Source organism: Sceloporus undulatus, chromosome 1 (genome assembly GCF_019175285.1).
Source record: "Sceloporus undulatus isolate JIND9_A2432 ecotype Alabama chromosome 1, SceUnd_v1.1, whole genome shotgun sequence".
Classification (NCBI taxonomy): domain Eukaryota; kingdom Metazoa; phylum Chordata; class Lepidosauria; order Squamata; family Phrynosomatidae; genus Sceloporus; species Sceloporus undulatus.
The window spans coordinates 125,458,541-125,478,846 of NC_056522.1; the positions used below are offsets into that span (position 1 = coordinate 125,458,541).

Sequence of the window (20,306 nt, forward strand, 5' to 3'; positions counted from 1 at the left end):
AAACACAACTTGTGACATCACAGAACATTATTACTAATCATATGACATGTCTGTTAAGGAATCAGATTTAGCTTCCCATTTCTTAGCTTTGTGAAGTTTCAGCCAGCCTTTGCTCCAGTCCTAAACTAGTATGTTTCTAATAACTAAATTATCTGTATTCCTCTATGCATTCAATGGAATACAAAAATTTCAAGAGAGAAACAGCATACTTGACTGCCCTATATGTCTTTCTGCAAATCTTTATACATGGAATATATTTATCAATGTCACTACCTGCATTCTTCAAGCTATTGAAGTAAATATCATATATTTCTTATAAAAACAAATAAGGTTTTCAGGAAATAAAAGTTTAAAAGAAAAGGAAATGGTACAAAACTTGAGTGTACAGTATATACAGTGATTATGGGAGAGAGAGAAAGGGTATTTAACATCTTACCTCTGTGCTGCTGTTTTTACTACAGGTGTTTGTGCATGGGCATGAGGACAACGTCTAGTCTGTCCTACTGTTCCGGAGCAAGACATATTCTGAATATTTTCACTGCAAATTTAAAAATCAGACAGTAAACGTATTAGTATTTATGGCATGGCTAAATTATAACTTTGCTTAGAAAAGTTATCTATCACTTCATTTTCTATTTTATTTTGAGCTTCCATGTGCTGAAATGTTTTGTTAATGTGAAGCAATAGCAGAAAAAAGAGTCCTTTTCAGCTAGCAGGTGTGATCCTGTTCCTTCATAGTGAATAAGCAACAATGCATGAACTGTCCTTGCATTGGAAATAATTGATATTAAAGCCTACTTAAATACATGTAACCAACATTTAGAAACATATAGGATTTTATGATTATTATTATTACAAATTGTCTTCTTCACCTAACTAAACAAAATCAATAGGAAGGCAATACTTTTGCAGCATTCAACTATAATTTCAAAATAATGTGCTAGTATTCAGGTTCTCCAAAACTCTTCCTCAGGTTAGGTAACGGGAAGGGGCTGAGCTCAGAGATCTAAAAACTTGTCAAGATGTCTACACCTAAATTAAGCATCAAAGTAGAAAAGGTAGGCCAGAGGAGTGCAGGTTATCACATGGCACCTACTAATGCCTGCTGGGACTCTAAGCCCCATCTCTAAAAACACAAAATTGCTTGTAGCCCAAAGATATGCTTTGTGCCTTAAACAACACATACTAACAACATCAACCTTGCCTCAGTTTCCCAGAATGCTGGGAATTAAAAAAAAAAATTACAGTGTAACAAACATATGGCAGCCAGCTAAAATCCTGCAATAACAAAATCCCAAATCTTACACCACAAGAACTCTTGAATATTATTAATAAGAGAATTTAAAGTATTCTCTGAACATGTCAACGAAGTAGAAACGCAATCATCTTAACATCACTTACAAGCAGCATCCTTATTACTTCCAGAAACATGCCACTGATTAAACATGTCTAAATGCATTTGGAAGCACTGTACCTTATTCTTTTGCTGTTTGTCAACATATTGAGTCCGACTGGGTTTCCTTTTAACATTCTAGAAGTCTCGGTTTTGCTTCGTCTAGCGTATGTTCTTAAAGAATCAGCTCTGGCACCAAAAATTGAATGATAATGCAGTGACTGAAATGGAACAATTAACAAAAACTTAAATATAAATAGCAACGATCACATGACAGAGTTTTACTTTACATTTCTATTAAGACCTGCTTAAATATTTTTATCCATTCTTCAAATAGTTGTACTGTTCCAAATGTAATTGACATGAAATAGTTCTGACACAAATACCTTCAAAATGAAGTATCACCAGAAAAACTTACAATATGAATCTTATCCCTGGTCTTCTACTATTTAGGTGAGATTTGTGCATTCCAATTCAAGATGTGATCTATTAGTCCTGACTCATATCTGGCCTGCTGTGTTTTTTACGAATTTTAGCTACACCCATCCTGGAGGAAGCTTTAAAAAATTAAGGCACACTCACAACTTTAAGTCATGAAACACTCTTTAATACTCTAGTTGTCAGCTTTAACATCCTTATAGTAAAAAATGAACTCTCCAGGATTGAAATCAGTAACAGTTGGCCTTTAAATCTACTGTACTATGGGCCATCCTTGCTTGTATATTCAACCTAAAGAAGCCTTAGTCCACTGTCAACATAAATTAATAAGGGAAGACATAAGAAGATGTTGTTTTTCTGTAAGGCATAAAAATAACAAATGTTTTAAGCTTAACATGGCTTCAAAGCTACATAGAAGACATGGGGGAAATTTTTAAGAAAGTATAATGAAAAACTATAAGGCCAAAATCCGGTCCCACAGAAATATTACCTTTCTAGAACCACAATCACAGTCACTAATTACTGAAAACTATACATAACAAAACAAAAACCTAGACTTGGGAAGAGTGAACTGATCACCAAACTAAGTACAACTTACTGGATATACTGAAAATGCCCTAGGAAAGGGGGCATGAAAAAGAGAGAGCTATACTGTACTGAAACAATCTTTTTTTTTTTTTTTGTCATTCTGCTTTTCCATAATTTTATTCTAAGTGTAACCTTTTCATTGGTTACAATGTTTATAGACACATATCCAAACTCTTTGACATTTAGTACATATTATGGCAAAAACAGATTGATATCCTAAACATACTTACTAGAAATAAATCCTCACTGAACTTAAGACTTCTTAATAATATACACAAGACAACACTGTAAATTACATGACATTACAGAACTTTCAACTATAAATTTAAGCTGCAATTCCTGTATGCATTTTCTTAGGTATGGCAGAAAATGCATGTAAACACTATTTATTACATTCTAGGATGTTCAACTGTGGCCTGTTACAGACAGGCCAAAATAAAGCTGCTTCGAGTCACTTTGGAGGTATGGTATTTCAATGATGCATGTGTCCTAAGAGTCCAAAATCCACACCAAAGCTGCACTCCAGTCCTTAGGACTGGAGCGTGGCTTTGGTGCGGCTTTTGGACTCTTAGGACGCATGCATCATTGAAATACCATACCTCCAAAGTGACTCGAAGCAGCTTTATTTTGGCCTGTCTGTAACAGGCCTGTGTTTGGCTTTTTGCACTCAGGGTATCATATCCATGAACTGTTTTTTCTGCTTTCTTAGGCTCAGTTCAGAAGTAATGAACAGCCACTATCATTACCAGACTGAGCAGTAGTAAGCATTGTTGTGCTCATGTTTTCTCCTTCTTTTCATTCAAGTACAAAACAAGGAGACAAGCAGTTTCCACTTCTAGTGTGTGACAAACTACAGTTCATCCAAACTATGGTTTATGAAAATCTTCATTTCAAACTCCATGGCTAAATCACCAAGACAATGTTTATTTTTATTTTCAACTCCTAATCCCCTGCTGGGGGAGAATAAAGGAAATAATTCCAAAGCTCACAGCACCTTATTTTCATACAGCTTTTAAATTCACGAGAATAAAGTAAATTACTGCTTTTTTTTTTTTTTGCTATTTCACATCCAGTTAACACAAATGCACTTACAATTCTTCTGAACACATACACATCCATGTATCCAATGGTTCAGTTTACCAAGTCTTCTAGATTTAGAGCTCCAGGGGCCAAAGATGTGTATAAAGCACCAGTAAAAAATTTAAAATATTGCATATGGCTTTTAATGGTATATACACATATAAACTAAGAGTTTGCAGCACCTCATTGCACTCATTTAAAAAATGAGTAATTGAAATATTAAGATATAGCTGTGTTAGTCTGTAGAGTCAGTACTTAGAAAGATCTTGTAGCACCTTTGAGACTAACTGAAAGAAAAATGCCACCAAATGCATCTAAGGAAATAAAATGAAGTCTACGAAAGCTCATGCAGCCAATTTATTTCTTTCAGTTAGTCTCAAAGGTGCATTAGATTAAGTTTAAAGCATAAAATATCCATCTTATGTACATCACATTTTATATATAAATACACACTTTTTTTGCACCATCAGGACTGTAGGTTCCATCACTCTCATCTACACTCAGCAAACTGGCTTCACTAAACAAGTAAAGAAGAAGAAAAAATACATTACAATTTAAAAGCAGCAATACTATACAAGGTTTCAGTAACTACTTTAATAGGATCATCATGATTACACAATGCTCCTTTGATGCGACAATCTAATTCACACATTCCCTATAATATTATGGCACTATATCAACTTGAAAATAAAGCATACAGGCATACCTTAGTTAACAAAGCCTCTGATAAAGAAGGTTCTTTTTTCACCTCACCGGTCCCCCCTTTTTTGCTTTTTGTCATCTGTCTAGCTGGAAGGTTTTAGCAATATTAACATTGGGAGAATGGTAAAAGAGGCCAGGAGAAATACAAAACTTTCAGTATCTGGTTTCAGGAGCATTTCTGCAGTTTAAAAATGCACTAAAGCTTGAGCTGTGAATGAATGGAATTCCTTCTGTAGATATGTGTGGCTGCCTAGAACAATCAAGGTAACGAGTAGCTGCTTCCAGAATCCCTTAATGAGAATGCACGAGCAGGAAAACAGAGAAAGGGGGAAAGCAGATAAGTCTGCCTCATCACCTATCCCTCCAGGATGTTAAAGAACCATAGATCTATACGTCTGTCACAAAAAGTGAAATTGTAAGAAAAGTGAAGTCAGGTTAAAGAATAAAAAGTATCCTTAGTTGTATGTTAGAAGAAGCCTTGGAAAAGATCTCCAGAAAATTTAAAATGCTTGTTCACTTATGCAAGACTTAGTTGACCTTACTTTCACATGTGCACATTGCTCATTTTAGATAAAAAGTTTGCTTGAAACATATTGAATTACTCTTCTTTTTTTGTGTTGCAGGAACCTATCCCAATTCTTTCTATTTTAGTTTTGCCTCTGGTACTAAATGTTTTGTTAGAGAAAGCAATCCAGACAAGACAAGACAGAGGTACTTATTGTCAAGGGTCCTAGCCTGGGTTTGGAGGTGTGTCAACCAGTCCTGGATGGGGCTACACTTCCTGGAAAGACTATGTTCGCAGCTTGGGGGTGCTTCTGGATCTGTCACTCCAAATGACAGGTCAGATAGCTGGACAGCCGAGAGTGCTTATTATCAGCTTCAGCTGTTGTGCCAGCTGCGACCCTAACTAGAGCTGCAGGACCTAAGGCTGGTAGTGCAAACACTGGTAACCTCATGGCGGGGCTTTTGCAATGCACTGTACAATGGGCTACCTCTGTACCAAGTTTGGAAATTTCAATTAGTTCAAAACATGGCATACAGATTGATTATTGGGACATCCAGGAGTGATCATATTACACCAATATTAAAATCACTCCATTGGTTGCCAGTTAGTTTCTGGGCATGGTACAAAGTGTTGGTTATTATTTTTAGAGCCCTACATGGTTTGGGTCCAGGTTACCTACAGGATAGCCTCCTCCCATATAACCCACCCCATACATTCAGGTCATCGGGTGGATATTTACTCCAATTAGCCAGGATTAGGTTGGCAACTGTCGGACACAGGACTTCAGCCACCCTGGACTGTGGAATGACCTGCTGGAAGAGATTTGACAGCTAAATACGCTGTCCAAATCTAAAACAGAACTGAAGACCAATTTCATCCAGCAATCTTATCCAGACAATTCTTAAATTGTGAATTTAGATGCCAAATTTTAAATACGGACTGTTTTAAGTTGTATACGTCCTTTTAAACTGCTTTAATTAATGCATTTTAAGTTATGTTCTTTATTGTTAATTTGTTGTTGTTCCCTGCCTTGATCCATGAGGAAAGGCAGGTAAGAAATTGTTGTTGTTGTTGCCCAGAAACACATTACTTCATAAATTGAGGTATACCTGCATATACAATTCTGATACAAAGAACAGAGAAAGAGTAACAGGAGAGAAACAATTTTGTGAAACAAATGAGAAAATGCAAACTGCGTTAGGATATGGATGCTCACAAGCTGTCTTTTATATGGATTTTAGTAATCTTAGGCTACATTAATTGTTCCTTAAAGCAAGTATAATGTAACCAGAACATTAATAGACCTCTGGATCAAATACTTTTACTATTCAGTTATAAATCAAGTGAGCACAATTCACTTCAGAATACACAGAAATAGCTAACAACTCTGTGATGTTATGCTGATATTTTTTCTCTAAGTCTAAATCTGTTTGTAGGAGTATTTCATTTTTCCAGGAATACCTTGTAGTTTTTGTCTCAACTCCTTCATCATTTAGTAAATCCACTGGAAATAGTGATCTCTGTACCAGGGACAACCACCAGGTGTATACGGATACACTGACCCCATCTTAGAGGGCCATACACCCCTATGTTTCCCCAAATTAGCCAAGAGTACTTGCAGATCTGACACATGGGCCACCTCCTCATGTCTTCATGAGATTATTATTATTATTATTATTATTATTATTATTATTATTATTATTATTATTAGCCTTTATTTATGAAGCACTGTAAATTTACACAGCGCTGTACATACAATCTTTTTAGTTAGACGGTTCCCTGCCCTCGGGCTTACAATCTAAAAGATTTCACACACACACACACACACACACACACACACACACACACACACTTTTAGGTGTCCATAAGCCTTTCCCCCCTGAAACCACGAAGTGACTTGACTCACATCTTTTATGTAGTAGTAGTAATAATAATAATAACAATAGCAATAACAACAACAACAACAACAACAACAATAATAATAATAATAATAATAATAATATTTATTTGTATTCCGGTTTTTCACAAAGGAATCAAAGCAGATTCCAACAATATAAGATCCGTCTTAATAGCCTTTTTAAAGGCTTCCAAGGTGGTAATATGGCGGATCTCACCCAGCAGGTTGTTCCAGAGCCTGGGAGCGGCTAATGAGAAGGTCCTCTGGGTCACTGCTGAAAGTCTGGTCTTCTTACATTGTAGCAGATTCCTTCCAGAGGATCGAAGTGTGAGGGGTGGATTGAATGGAAGTAGGCACTCCTACAAGTAGTCAGGACCCAAGCCATGTAGGGCTTTAAAGGTTAGAACCAACACCTTGTACCTTGCCCAGAAACTGTCATTCCCCCCAGCATTTGGAAATCAACCATTGTGGCATGCCATAGTCATTTGTTAAGGACCCACTTCTTCAGCCAAGCCGTCTTAAATGAATTGGGATACCCAGTTTGAGAATTATGTTCCAATCCTCTGGTTTTAATTTTTCTGACTACTTACTATTATTACATTGTCATTTAATATTTTACATTTTGATGCTTATATTTTAATATGTTTTACATGGGGAGGTTGGCTGTACACTACTGTACTTCACAATTTTATTAGATATGGAACACAGCAGATAAATTTGATTATTTGGGGTGAAATGAAGCTTGAGAGCCAGTTGCCGGGCAACAAACATCACAGTCTATACAGTCCTGGTGAGAGGGGGCATTTTTAAAAAGCAGAGTTCAATTTTGATAATCTGGTTGGTGGTTCTAGTAAGCGATGAGGGGGCAAAAGAGTTGGGGTCGCTAAGGAGCTGTGCATCTAGAGGGAGTTGGATAAAGAATGGCTAAATTCTGCAAAGTCTTTGATTATAACATAACCATAATGAGCTTGAAGCTAATTTTACATAAGATACTTCATTTCTATGCATTTCTCAATAAAATTTAGTGTTTGTTTTACAGCAGTTGACTTTGACTGATTGATTTTTAGAAACGGCAAAGAAGAGAGAACACATTACCTGAACTACTGAAACTGATTCATCCAGAAACATGGGACCCTAGCCTTTCTACATTTAAAGACAGCGTCAAAAGAGTGAAAGTAGGACAAAGTGTTAGTGATCTTCTGAGGTTGGAAGGTGGAATCAACCCAAGTCTTAAAGGAGGTCTTGTCACACTTGGATTTTAATATTCTTTAAGTAGGAGAGATTGGCTATACAATCATCCCTCCATATTTGCGGCTTTGATATTTGCGGATTTGATTATTCACGGATTTCATTAATATGTTCTCTCTAGGAATCTCTAGGTCCTCCAGTGCAACTCTGTGGTCAACTTTAACTAAAAGTTGCACTGAAAGACCATTTGTAGCTACTCCAGTGCCATTCTATGGTCAACGTATGTTGGACATTAACCACAGAGTTGCACTGGATGACCTAGAGATTCCTAGAGAGGTGTCCTCTCAGGTAAAAACAGTGTTTTTGTTATTTGCAGTTTTTCCATTTTCACGGGGGTCTTGTTCCCCTAACCCTAGCTAATATGGAGGGACAACGATACACTGCTTCACAAGGTTATTAGATATGGAAAGCAGCACATAAATTTGTATCAACCCCTATTCTCCTCTTTCAACCACTACTACTTGGGTGCTTGTTTTTATTTTTTTCTCTCATTCAACTTGGCACCATCAATGTTCAGTCTTGCATTCACAAGCTAAAAAAGACTGGGCTCTCCTTTTCAACCGATTTCACTTTTTGATCCACGTTTTGATTTTCTGGTCCCCAACCCAACAGATAAGTGGGAGCTTCCTGTATTCCATGATTCCATAAATACATACCGTATATACTTGTGTATAAGTTGACCTCATGTATAAGTCGAGAGATGGTTTCAGGGTCAAAATCCTGGATTTTGATATGACTCGTGGATAAGTCAAGGGTAAAACTTAGGGGGCAATAAGGAAGGATGGAAAGGGGGAAATACCACTTCTGTCCTTCTGTCTCCTTCTCAGGGCCTCTATGAAGCAAGTGGATTTAAATGGAGATTTGTTTCCACAGGAAGCAAAGGCTTGCAAAACAGACCAGGCAATTGCTTTTCAATTGGGAGTTTTCTCCATAGGAAGCCAAGGCTTGCAAACAGACCAGGCAAGTGCTTTTAAATAGGGAGTTTTCTCCATAGGATACAAAGGCTTGCAAAGGGACCAGGGAGGGAAGGCTTGCAAAGGGGACCAGAGAAGGGAAGCCTTGCAAAGGGGACCAGAGAAGGGAAGCCTTGCAAAGAGGACCAGGGAAGGGAAGCCTTGCAAACAGACCAGGCAAGTGCTTTTCGAAGGAAATTTTTTCCGATAGGATGGAAAAACTTGCAAACGGACTGGAGGGGGAGGAATTCAATTGAGATTGGGGCATCAGGCTTTCTTGCATAGGACCTTTCTAATCACTATTGCTGTGTTGACCCTTCTATAAGTCCACCCAAGATTTTGGGGGCAATTTTCAGGCATAAATGGCTCGACGTATAGTCGAGTATATATGGTACTTTGATTGTACAGTCAGCCCTCTGTATCCACAGATTCTTTATCCACAGCTTGAAAATCTTTTTTAAAAAAATATAATTTCCAAAAACAAACTTTGATTTTGCCATTTTATAAAAAGAATACCATTCTACTATGGCATTATTAATTTTAATGGATGTGACCATTCACTGATTTTGGTATCCATGGGAGGGTCCTAGAACCAAACCCCAGCAGATACCAAGGACCTGCTGTATTTGTGTGTATAAATGACATAAATATTCTATCCAACTGAAGATTATGGACCTATTGCACAAAGCCAAAACTAGCTGAGACAGGAATCCTTTGATTATAGTAGTTTATCTTCAACTATCATCCAGCAGAATAGTCGTAATTGCTGTGGAAAGCAGCTACCTATGACACTCTCATAAGCCCTTATAAAAGGGTTTATTCATGCAAGCAGATGTATTTACAGATATCTGTCCCACACTTTAGGTGATACTTTAGAATAAAAGTGTGAGAATATTGATAGAACTGAACAAAATGCAGAAGTGTATTTGTCTATTGTGTGCCTTTAACTGTTTCCATGTAAATGTCCCTCCAACTAGCCTTACCCTTCTCCAGGATATTCTGTCTTTTCCTTTGCTTTTCCTATTGAACTGATACTGATGGCTATTAACGATCAATAGCCATTGGTGGCTATTAATGATTACTGTACTTTGGATTTTTACTATTTCCCCCAAGGCTTTTTTGTACTACCAAAAACTTCAGCCTTTCCCAAGAATCCCATTCTCTCTCTCTCTCTCTCTCTCTCGTTTCTCAATGACCCCATTTTAGCTACATTGTTATCAACACAACCTATCCAAGTTTGTTATTACAGGGAACAATATGCATCTGGCTCTAATCAAGTCCAAAGGTGCTTCTACATGCTTACTTTTATAAAACCTATCATTAACATCACTGGATTCTCTGGAGCAACATTTAATGTAGTACATGAGATTGCACCGTGTGGGTTAGTGGGTGGGCTCCTGGTTACTGATGCTATCAGTCATTTCTACTACATAAAATATTTGCATTATTAGAATAAATTTCAATCATATCTCAATAACTGGATTTCATCCTTCATCTAATACAGTCGGCCATTCTTATACACGAATTTTTTATAAATGGATTCAAGCATACACGGTTTGGAAATGTTAAAAAAAAAGTATAAATTTCAAATATCAAACCTTGATTTTCCATTCTTTATAAGGGACACCATTTTGCTATGTCATTACAGTGCACTCTTACTTTATGTGGGGGATCCGTTCCAGACTCCCCCGCGTAAAGCAAATACCACCTATGCTTGAGCCCCATTTAAATGAATGGGGCTCGTGCACACAGTGGCGTGCCACATTCATCCCTATGGGACGCACCGCCCCTTCTCCCAGCATGGCTTTCAGCATATGCTGAAAACCACGTATGACGCGGACACACTGTATATTTAATAGGACTTGAGCATCCACTGAGTTTATTATCCATGGGGGAACCAAACCCCAGCATATAACAAGGGTCTACTGTACAAAGAACAATTTTTATGTTTTAACTCCAAAATGGTCTCTGTAAGGAAGGCGCCCTCCACCATGGGCCCAAATTGGAGCAGTAAAAAACACTCCTTTGGTGGCACAGTTTCTGCGGCCTGGATGCAATTCTGGCACATCTTCCATGTGTCTTGGGGGTGTGCATCATCTAATCACCATGCCCCCAAGCCACACAGAAACCAGCTTTTTCAGCTCGTCTATTCAATCCCACAGTCTCTTCTTGCTTCTTATTTCACTCATAGGTGTCATTAAAATAGCTACTAAAATAATATCATAACTAAAAAGTAATTTTAAATTACATGAAATGAGACAAAATCTAGTATGCTATCATTTTTGTTACCCACATTATCCCTAGCTTTTCCTTTATTTAACCAAACTATTAAGCCAGGAGGTGGAATCTCAGTTCATCACTTCATCATCAATTAGAATGACTATGACAAATTAAGTACTTCAGACTCACAAAGATTTCATTATATGAGAAAAACTCTCATGTATGCTTCCAAATTTGTTATTAATCAACCTCTTCACTTTTCCAAGTGAGGAACCTTACAAGATTCAGAACTAAGAATCTTGGTAAGATTCTTCAGTTAGACAAGTGACATAAACAAAGACCAAAATGGTCCCATCAAACTGACAGCTGCACAACAGCAATCATTTAATGTAGTTTTCTGTATTATCTACAGATTTTAGAATTCCAGAGGGAGCAGATACCAAGAATAAATTCCCCTAGTATTACTATTACTAAAACTTAAATCCAACAAGTACTTCCAACTACATTAGACCTACTAGATTAATGGGAATTTAGTAAATGTGCATTTATATAGGTTATACTGACTGGAACTAGTGGGTTTATTTATTTATTTATTGTTTAAACCATAAGTCTAAACAATACGTGTTTCACATTTCCATGTCTGCTACTTTGATTCAAGGCATTGTAAAAGAAGAAAGATTATTATGCTAAGATTTATTTCTGGAATACTGTAATTCATGCCTGGTTTAGAAATGATTAGGCTAGGAACACTCTTCACCGTAGGAAAGTGTGTCTGCATATGCAAAAGATAACATTTTATTTTTAACAGCTTGTTTTAAAGTATCCTTACTCTTTCTCTGTATCTCCTTCACTTTCTTCTGAATGGTGAAAGCTCCAGTTATTTTTAAAACCTCCATCTCTCTTCGCATTTGATCTATCCAAAGCTGAAACAAAAATAAATTGGGATCAGTTTTTGTTCTGAGGCAAATCACTAGTCAATACAACAAAAGAAAACGATCTGTACAGTTAATAATCCTACTTTTCACTAGACAAAAATCAGTATTTTTAAATGCTATTTCACTTTAGTCTTGTTTAACAGTTTAGTTAAAGTATTTATTTCCTTATAAGGTGGGTTAGATCGAAGACAAGTGATACACCTACAGTTATGTAGCACACACACAACCAAATCCACCACTCAAGGGATAGCACTACACTATTTTTTAAAAGGATGTCAATCTTCAAATACAAAACATTATAAAAATAAATGTAACATATTCACATCCAATTCCTGCTTTCTTTTTACATGTCTATTTGAAAAGAATGATCACAGGAAAAGTTGGCATTACCAAAGCTACTTTGGAAAGAGCATTCAATAAAAGTGGTTTTGAGGATATTCACAAACGCTGACAAAATCTATTTAGTTATGACGCATCTTGCAAATCCCTAAAAATGAAGATTCATTACTGTACTGTTACATATACCCATTTATTTTGACGACAAGTAAAGTTATAGCAAATCTTTTTAACTGCACAGATCATGAAAGGCTATGGAATGCCCTTGAAGATGTGGGAGTGCCAACACATCTGATAGTCCTGATGAGGAATCTGTACTCAGGACAAGAAGCTACTATCGGAACAGAACACAGAGAAATAGAATGGTTCCCAATTGGCAAAGGGGTCAGACAAGGCTGCATCCTTTCACTCTATCTGCTCAACTTATATGCAGAACATATTATATGAAAAGCAGGCTTGGACATAGAAGTGTGAGATCCAAATATAGGAAGGAATATAAATAACCTAAGATATGCAGATAACACCATATTACCAGCTGAAAACATCACAGACCTAGAGTAACTACTGAGGAAAGTCAAAGGAAAAAGTGCAAAGGCAAGCCTACCATTGATAATAAAGAAAACAAAAATAATGACCATGGAAGATATTCATAAATTCAGCCTAGACAATGAGGAAATAAAAATAGTAAGAGTTCCTATGCCTTGGATCAAACATTGGTCAGAACGGGGACTGCAGTCAAAAAATCAGAAGAAGACCAAGAATGGGGAGGGCAGCAATGAAAGAACTAGAAAAGGTCCTAAAGAGCAAAGACATACAACTAAGCACAAAAGAATCATACAAGCAACTGTGTTCCCCATTACCATGTGTGGATGCGAGAGCTAGACAATTAAAACAAATAAAAAGAAAATAAATTCATTCGAGACATGGTGCTGGAGAAGAGTGCTGAGGAAGTAATCTTAATAATCTAAAATCAGCCAAAAAAACAAAAACAAAAAACAAATAAATGAGTCCTAGAACAGACCTGAGAGTTCCCTGAAAGTAAAGTCAATTAAACTTAACCAGTATAGTCAATGGTGAGAAACACAGCGGATGCAATTCCAAACACATCTTGAGGATAGCATGAATCCCATCCTGCTCTAATAGAACATTCTTTAGAAGGCTGCAGTAACTGAACTTCATCTATGTCTTGTTACACTTTTGGATGTGATATGCCACTCAGCTGGTTTGTGCATGAGAACTCAGAATATTTAGTTGTCTAAGCAACAAAAGTAATTTGCCATTAAATGGCTTTGAATGGGGAAATTATGTCAGTTTGACCCCAATTTTGAACTACATAGAGGGCAAACAGGGTTCCAGAAAGGGATCCACAATGACAGCAAGCTAAAAGACAGGAAATTCAAACCACAGAACATGGTGTCTTATTTCCATGTTTTTTTCAAACTTCATCCCTCACTCTCATACCAACCACAGATGATGAGCTTAAAACCTCAGAGGCTAGTATTAGATATCCTTCCTGCAATCTACCCTTCTTCCCATCTACCCTTCAGTGTACTCAGTTCATCTCCTTTCTCTTTTCATTTTCCAAATGGGCTAAGACTGGCAAAACTGAAGCCCAGAGTGAGGTATACAATTTTCCACATAAATTTGAATTACATACATCTATGGGGAAAATATTAAAAGCTGTAGTTTTGAGAAATATATCTACAAAGAGTTTAAAATTCAAAATGTATTAACATGGCTCTTCAACAGAAATGTAGAGAATGCTATTGAAGTCATGTTTCTCAAAGAAGTCAGGTTTCCAAAATGTAAAATGGTTGCTAAGAGAAGTACTACCAGGCACAGAGACTAAAGGCAGAAATTTTTTTAAAGAATACAATCTGCATGTTTAGTTATCCACTACTTCCAACATTAAAAACCTCTCAGAATTTCAAATTTCCTTTTTAGATATTATCAGCTTTTTTTTCTTTTTCTTTTGGATATCCTTGTCTTCTCCATCCTTAAGGGCATTAGCTCTAGCACAGAATGTAGCATGAGCATGACACACATGCAGCACATTGTGATAAAAGCATACTTTGCATCCCATTGACCCCAGCTCAAAAATATGTTTTAAACAGAACATAGTTGAATTGGGAGTGGGAACATGTGGGAACATGTCAGAAACCTGTTGCCAATCTATCCTAATGCTGAAGCAGTGGTCAGAAGGGACAATTTTCCCTCCTTCATGTCACCTGTCATAGGCAGCTAGGTAATCCAATGTCAGGAAAGTTGGGAAGGTTGTTCTTCCCCACAGTCAAAGTGATGGTTCAAGATTTTACAGAGATTCTGGTAATCTGATAACTGCACAAGAAAGCAAGATGTGGATTAATATTCACTATACAAAATCGCCCCCCTTCATATCCAGTTCAACATTTCCCTAGCCAATTCTTCTCAGCCTAACTACTTGCAGATACAACCCATTCCTCCATTCCATGTTGACCAGATAGACAGAATGAGGCCCCTTTCATTCTGGATGCCAGAAAAAAAGAGAGAAGACACAAGCAAACAGCACTCCCAGCAGCTGTGTCAAGAGAAAAGAACTGCACTAAGAAAGTGGATGAGCACAAAAAAGTGGATGTCAAGAATGGAGAAAGCACTATACAAGGCTCCATGGAGCTGCCATACAGCTCACACATGGCTCAGCATTTTGGGGACGTGGGACAAAGTTAAATGCCCTTAAACACAAGCACAAGAGGCTCCATCAAGCAAGCCAGAATTGCAAGGGGAACAGGTCCAGCTGAAATGTGGCTTTTGTAGTGCCACAGTTCTAGAACAGATCTTGCCAGGCCTCCAAGAAAAAGGGGTCCAGAGAGTTCTGTAAATGTCCTTCTCTGAAGATGCCAGCCACAGATGCTGGGGAAACGTCAGGAAGAAACTCTGCTAGAACATGGCCACATAGCCCGAAAAACCCACAAAAAACTGGATACCAGCCATGAAAGCCTTCGACTTCACGTCCTTCGAGCCATCACTGAGCTTGTAACAAATGGCCTCTAGGGACTATGAATGTCAATTTCTCTTCATTAAGACCTGGAAGAGAAAGCAACAAAGAAAGCAGGTTTTTCAAGCAGACAGCAGTAAGCAAATGGGAAGAGCAGAAGGAAACACAGAGAGCAACTTTATTCAAAACTAGAACACAAAATATGAGAATAGAGATCAAGGGAGCCTGTCCTACCCACCCACCCACACCACAAAGCAATCTGTTTATCTATACTTCTTCTGTTCTGGAGTTTCTTTCCACTGCTCCTCTGGGATCCTCAGCCTCCCTATATAACAGAAATTCAAAGTACAAAGCCATCCAATTGTCAGAAGGAAAATCCATGCTAGTGGCTTGCATTTCTGGCATTCCTGGATCTATAGGCTTCAGCTACAATCAGCGATCTGCCCTGGAGATTCACCTTAGCAACTTCTTCTCAGTGTGTCTTGATTCTCTTTTTTATCTCTCTGCACACAGTAACTTCACTGCATGGAGGGAGGGACTAAAACATTTGCTGATATAAGAGAAACAGAGTTTTATGAACCTCCATGTATTTTGCAAAGAGAAGACAACCAAGAGATTATACAACAGCAGGCAAAAAGGGGGTTAACTGCTGCTCTTGGCTGAAAAGTTGTGTGCACCTCTTTAAAACTTTGCAGGGAGTGTATTAGCTATCACTAGAAGGTGCTGGAGACATGATATTTAAAAATCCTTTTGCTTACGTTGGTCTGGTAAGTATATTATTTGGCTAAAAAAAGGAGGAATGCCCACATCCCACAAATATTTGAAAGTATATTTAATGTCACGTATAATTTAATATTTATCCTGTTTTGAGGATTTGCTCTTTGCTCCATTGAGCACAAAGGGACTGACCTCTGAATAAACATACATAAAAGTCATCTGGAAGAACTGTCTCAAGGATAGGTGCCTTAGTAATTTCCTCCCCATAAAATTGCCACACAAGTAAAATTCAGCTTGCGTGGCAATTATTTCCAACACCAATTTCTGTTGGAAACAACAGCCTTCAATAATCTGTGTTAAGATGTTTATATAAATTAACTTAGATGTTTTCTTTAAGACTATAATCCTGAAAACACTTTCCTATGAGTAAACCACACTAAAGTCAGTGGTATTTATGAGTAAAAATGTGTGCCATTAAGACCCTGCTGTATATAGAAGGCTGAGAAAACCTGAACTCTTTCTGTGGTTCCTAACATTCTGTGAGTGACCCTCTCTCCTACAGTAGTTATTAGTGACATCCAACACCAACAGAGCAGTCATTCTATGACCGGTGTTCACGGGCCTCAAATGTTTTAAGACAGCAACTGAAAGATCACAGAATGTCAAGAAGTGTTTTACAGACTGACTCCAGGCACTTTCCCAAAACTACTCCAGGAGCAAGAAGTACTTGTAAGCAGAGTGCTATGATACTGGAGACTGTTTTAACATACTGGGGGAACTAAAATGTAATGGGGGAATCAGATTCCACCACTTCAAGCCCTCCATAAAAACAGATGCTGTATGTACAAGTTACTACTATATGGCTCAGGCTATTTGAAGGACTGCATGTTCCCAGCTGGTGTAGTGGTTTGAGTGTTGGATGAGGACTCTGGAGACAAGGGTTTGATTCCCAGTTAAGCCACAAAATTCGCTGGAGACTTCTCAGCCTCAGGGGAAGGCAATGGCAAGCCTTCTCTGAACAAATCTGGCCAATAAAACCCCATGATAGGTTTGTGGTGGCTCAGCGGTTAAGACGCTGACTCTGACAATTGCAAGAAATGTGTTGTTGTTTAATTTTTTAGCTGCTCTGAGTTCCAGTCCTGAGAAAAGAGCGGGATACAAATAAATATAATAACTAAAATAAATAATAAGATCAGCAGGTCGGCAGTTAGAGGCCCAAGTGCTACCCCAGGGAGTTAGGGTGGCTCTTTCCTTTTCTTTTCAGCAACAGATTGAGATTTTGGAAACTGATTTTAACAAAAATGATTTTTATGGTACTGTACTGATTTTAATCTGTTTTAAATTAATAATTTATTTTAATTCTGATGTTATTTTACATTGTTTTAATTTTGATTTTGTGTTTTTAACTATATGGCTGCATCTGCACTGAAGAAATAATGCAATTTGACACCACTTTAACTGTCATGGCTCTAATGCTATGGAATTCTGGGATTTGTAGTTTTGTGAGATATTTAGCCACCTGTCTGAGAGCTCTGGTGCTACAACAAACTACAATTCCTGGATTACATAGCCATGACAGTTAAAGCAGTGTCAGTCTGTATTAATTCTGCAGTGTGGAAGCAGATGATGTGTTTTATTGTATTCTGCCTTTTTGTAAGCCACCATGAGTCCCAATCTGGGAGAAAGGTGGGATATAAATAAAGGGATGGATGGATGACATCACAGGTCGGTGTAACACTGTGCACTGGATTCCCCTGACTGTGATTTCTCCCACACTTGGTGGTCTGCAAAGCCATGGCCCATGTCAACTGTTACTCATCCAGTGAGTGCTTGATTCCAGGTGGTCAGATCATTGTGTCTGCTCTTCTGAGTCAGCATTCTCAGCCATTCTTGGAAGTATGACTTGCTTGATTCTGTGTACAAAAAGAAGTACTGTAGAAGGGTGTTCTGCTTTCAGCTGGCACATTGAGTGCTGGCTGAGAAGCTGCTGAATCACTTTAGAAAACATTAAGTCATTACAGAATGTATGCATTCAAAAAAAGAAAGCCCTTGTCAATAAGATTAAAAAATAAGCATCACTTACAGAAAAACAACTAGAAGGCACTCACTCGTTTTCTATTATTCTCCCACCACCACACACACACCCCAAAAAAATCTGAGTTTCAAATCCCCTTTTATTAATTCCTGCTAGAAATGAAAACGTTTATTGGGAATCACACTGGAACAAGACAATATTGGGAACAAAACAGGCCCAACATTCTTGATGGACTAGCCACTATTGACAGGGACTACTGTATAAAATGTATACAATGGTCACGATCAGAATTTACTCATACAACTACTGTCAAGTCACCACAAGCTGATGATCACTGTGATATACCTAAGTACATATATAAAGCCAGCAAAACTACAAGTCCCTAGCTATTCCTACCCTGTAATGAACCAATCCAAGTCTTAAGATGAACTCTCAGCTACAGGGTGACTGATATCATCTCCTAGAAGGCACACACAACATTTCATTGATTGACTTTATTAATACCAACATATCCATGGCTTTCAGCAACAATAACACCAGCCTAAAGGAAGACCAGTGCCTTGTACTAATTTGTACTGATTTAGTGCAATTCTTTAAGGCAGCTTTCATTTTTTTAACCACCTTTACCACAACAATTGAGAAACCACTGGTCATTCCATTTTACTGAACTAAAATGAAAATCATAAAAAGACACACGGAATCCTCTCATACCGTTGTTGTTATGTGTCTTCAAGTTGACTCCAACTTATGACAACCCTATCAGAGGGTTGTCTTCACAAGACTGACTGAGTGGAGAGAGAATGTGACTTGCTCAAGGTCACCTGGGGTGTTTCTATGGCTAAACAGAGATCTGAATCCTTGTCTCTCAAGAGTCCTGCTCCAGTACTCAAACCACCTCACCATAATGGCTCTCAAACTACAAGAATGTATTGGAAGAGCTCATGACAACTTCAGAATATAAACTTCACTGTCCAGTCTGCACATCTCAAACATTCTTCCCCCTTCCATTTGGCATCATTACTGTTCTACGAATAAAAGCACATCTACAGCAAAAGCACCTGTTTTTCCAAAGAACAGCTGGTGCATGGAGTATTTATTTATTTATTTCCCACTTTCCTTCCAAAATGGGATTCAAGGCAGTATGTACCTTTCTTACCTATCAGTGACCCCTTACAATTTTGCTTTAGATTTATTTATTTAACCTGAGATCTAACTTTCTTCAAGCATGGGACTCAAGGCACCTTACAGCACAAATTAAAATAGAATATAGCTCAAATCAAGCATAACAGTTAAACACAATTAAATAGCTACTTTTAGCTAATTAACCTAATCTGATCTAGCAAACCTACTACTAAGCACTGGTTTTTCAAGGAATGAATGTACTGTAATCACAATTCAAGAACAGTTTGTGGCAGAATATAAATGGAACTAATAAATAAGTAAAATCGTAAGTCCTAGTGTTCTGGATCAGTTATAGTCCAGCATTTTACTTCTTTTTTTTAAAAAAAATTATAATTACTGTGCTTTTATTATTTTAAAAAGAAAAGGGCATTTTATTCCTTCCATGTCCTGCCAGACACTTATTAGAAACATTCAAGCTAGGCAGAAACACAACTCTCCCACTGATGTTTCGCAGTAATTAAGTATAAAAAGGTAACGGTTTCCCCTTTGATAAGATTGTCTAGTTATGTCCTACTGTAGCAGGTGGTGTTCATCTCCATTACTAAGCTAGGGGAGCCAGCGTTGTCTAAAACAACTGTGTAGTCATGTATACAGAGGAATACAGCCTCTTACACTGGAATTAAATTGGCAGTGTATTTAATTCCATTTTTAAAGCTGTCTGTTAGCGGGCATCATTACAACCTTTGACAGCCCATGCCACAATTTAAATGTGTGAAATGTGAATCAGTACTTCCTTCCTATCATTAGTCTTCATCACTAGATGACATCAAGTTGCAAAGGAAGGAAGAACCTCTCCCTATCTGCTATTTCCCAAAATATTACATACCTTTACCCTTTTTTCTCTTTCTTCATGGTAAATTGTTCCAGCTCTTTGATCATTTTGGTTGCCCTTTGCTTCACCCCTTCCAACTCTACAACATTGTTTTTTGATGCAGTTGAATAGCAACTCGTTTCCTAGTTCAGATGCAACATGTGTGGTTTAAAAAGTTCAGAAGTCTTGGAGTAATGTATGTCAGAAAAGTGAATACTAGAGACATTCTTAGCCTGATAAACCATTGTTTACTGAATTCAAATAATTTCATCTGAAGAGGTCAAGGACGTCT

The 20,306-nt window shown here is 37.6% G+C and overlaps 1 protein-coding gene across 5 annotated transcripts in view; it reads right to left on the reverse strand.

Moving 5' to 3' along the window:
* The window catches only part of SENP6 (SUMO specific peptidase 6), a 109,322-nt gene that overhangs the window by 76,653 nt on the left and 12,363 nt on the right, over positions 1-20,306 (reverse strand). For all 5 annotated transcript variants that reach the window (XM_042469553.1, XM_042469535.1, XM_042469544.1 and 2 more), the window contains exons 2-5: positions 11,854-11,947; positions 3,953-4,016; positions 1,475-1,614; positions 437-538 (exon numbers count right to left, since the gene is read on the reverse strand). In XM_042469553.1, coding sequence (XP_042325487.1) covers positions 437-538; positions 1,475-1,614; positions 3,953-4,016; positions 11,854-11,947 — 400 coding nt within the window. The remainder of the gene's footprint in view (positions 1-436; positions 539-1,474; positions 1,615-3,952; positions 4,017-11,853; positions 11,948-20,306) is intronic.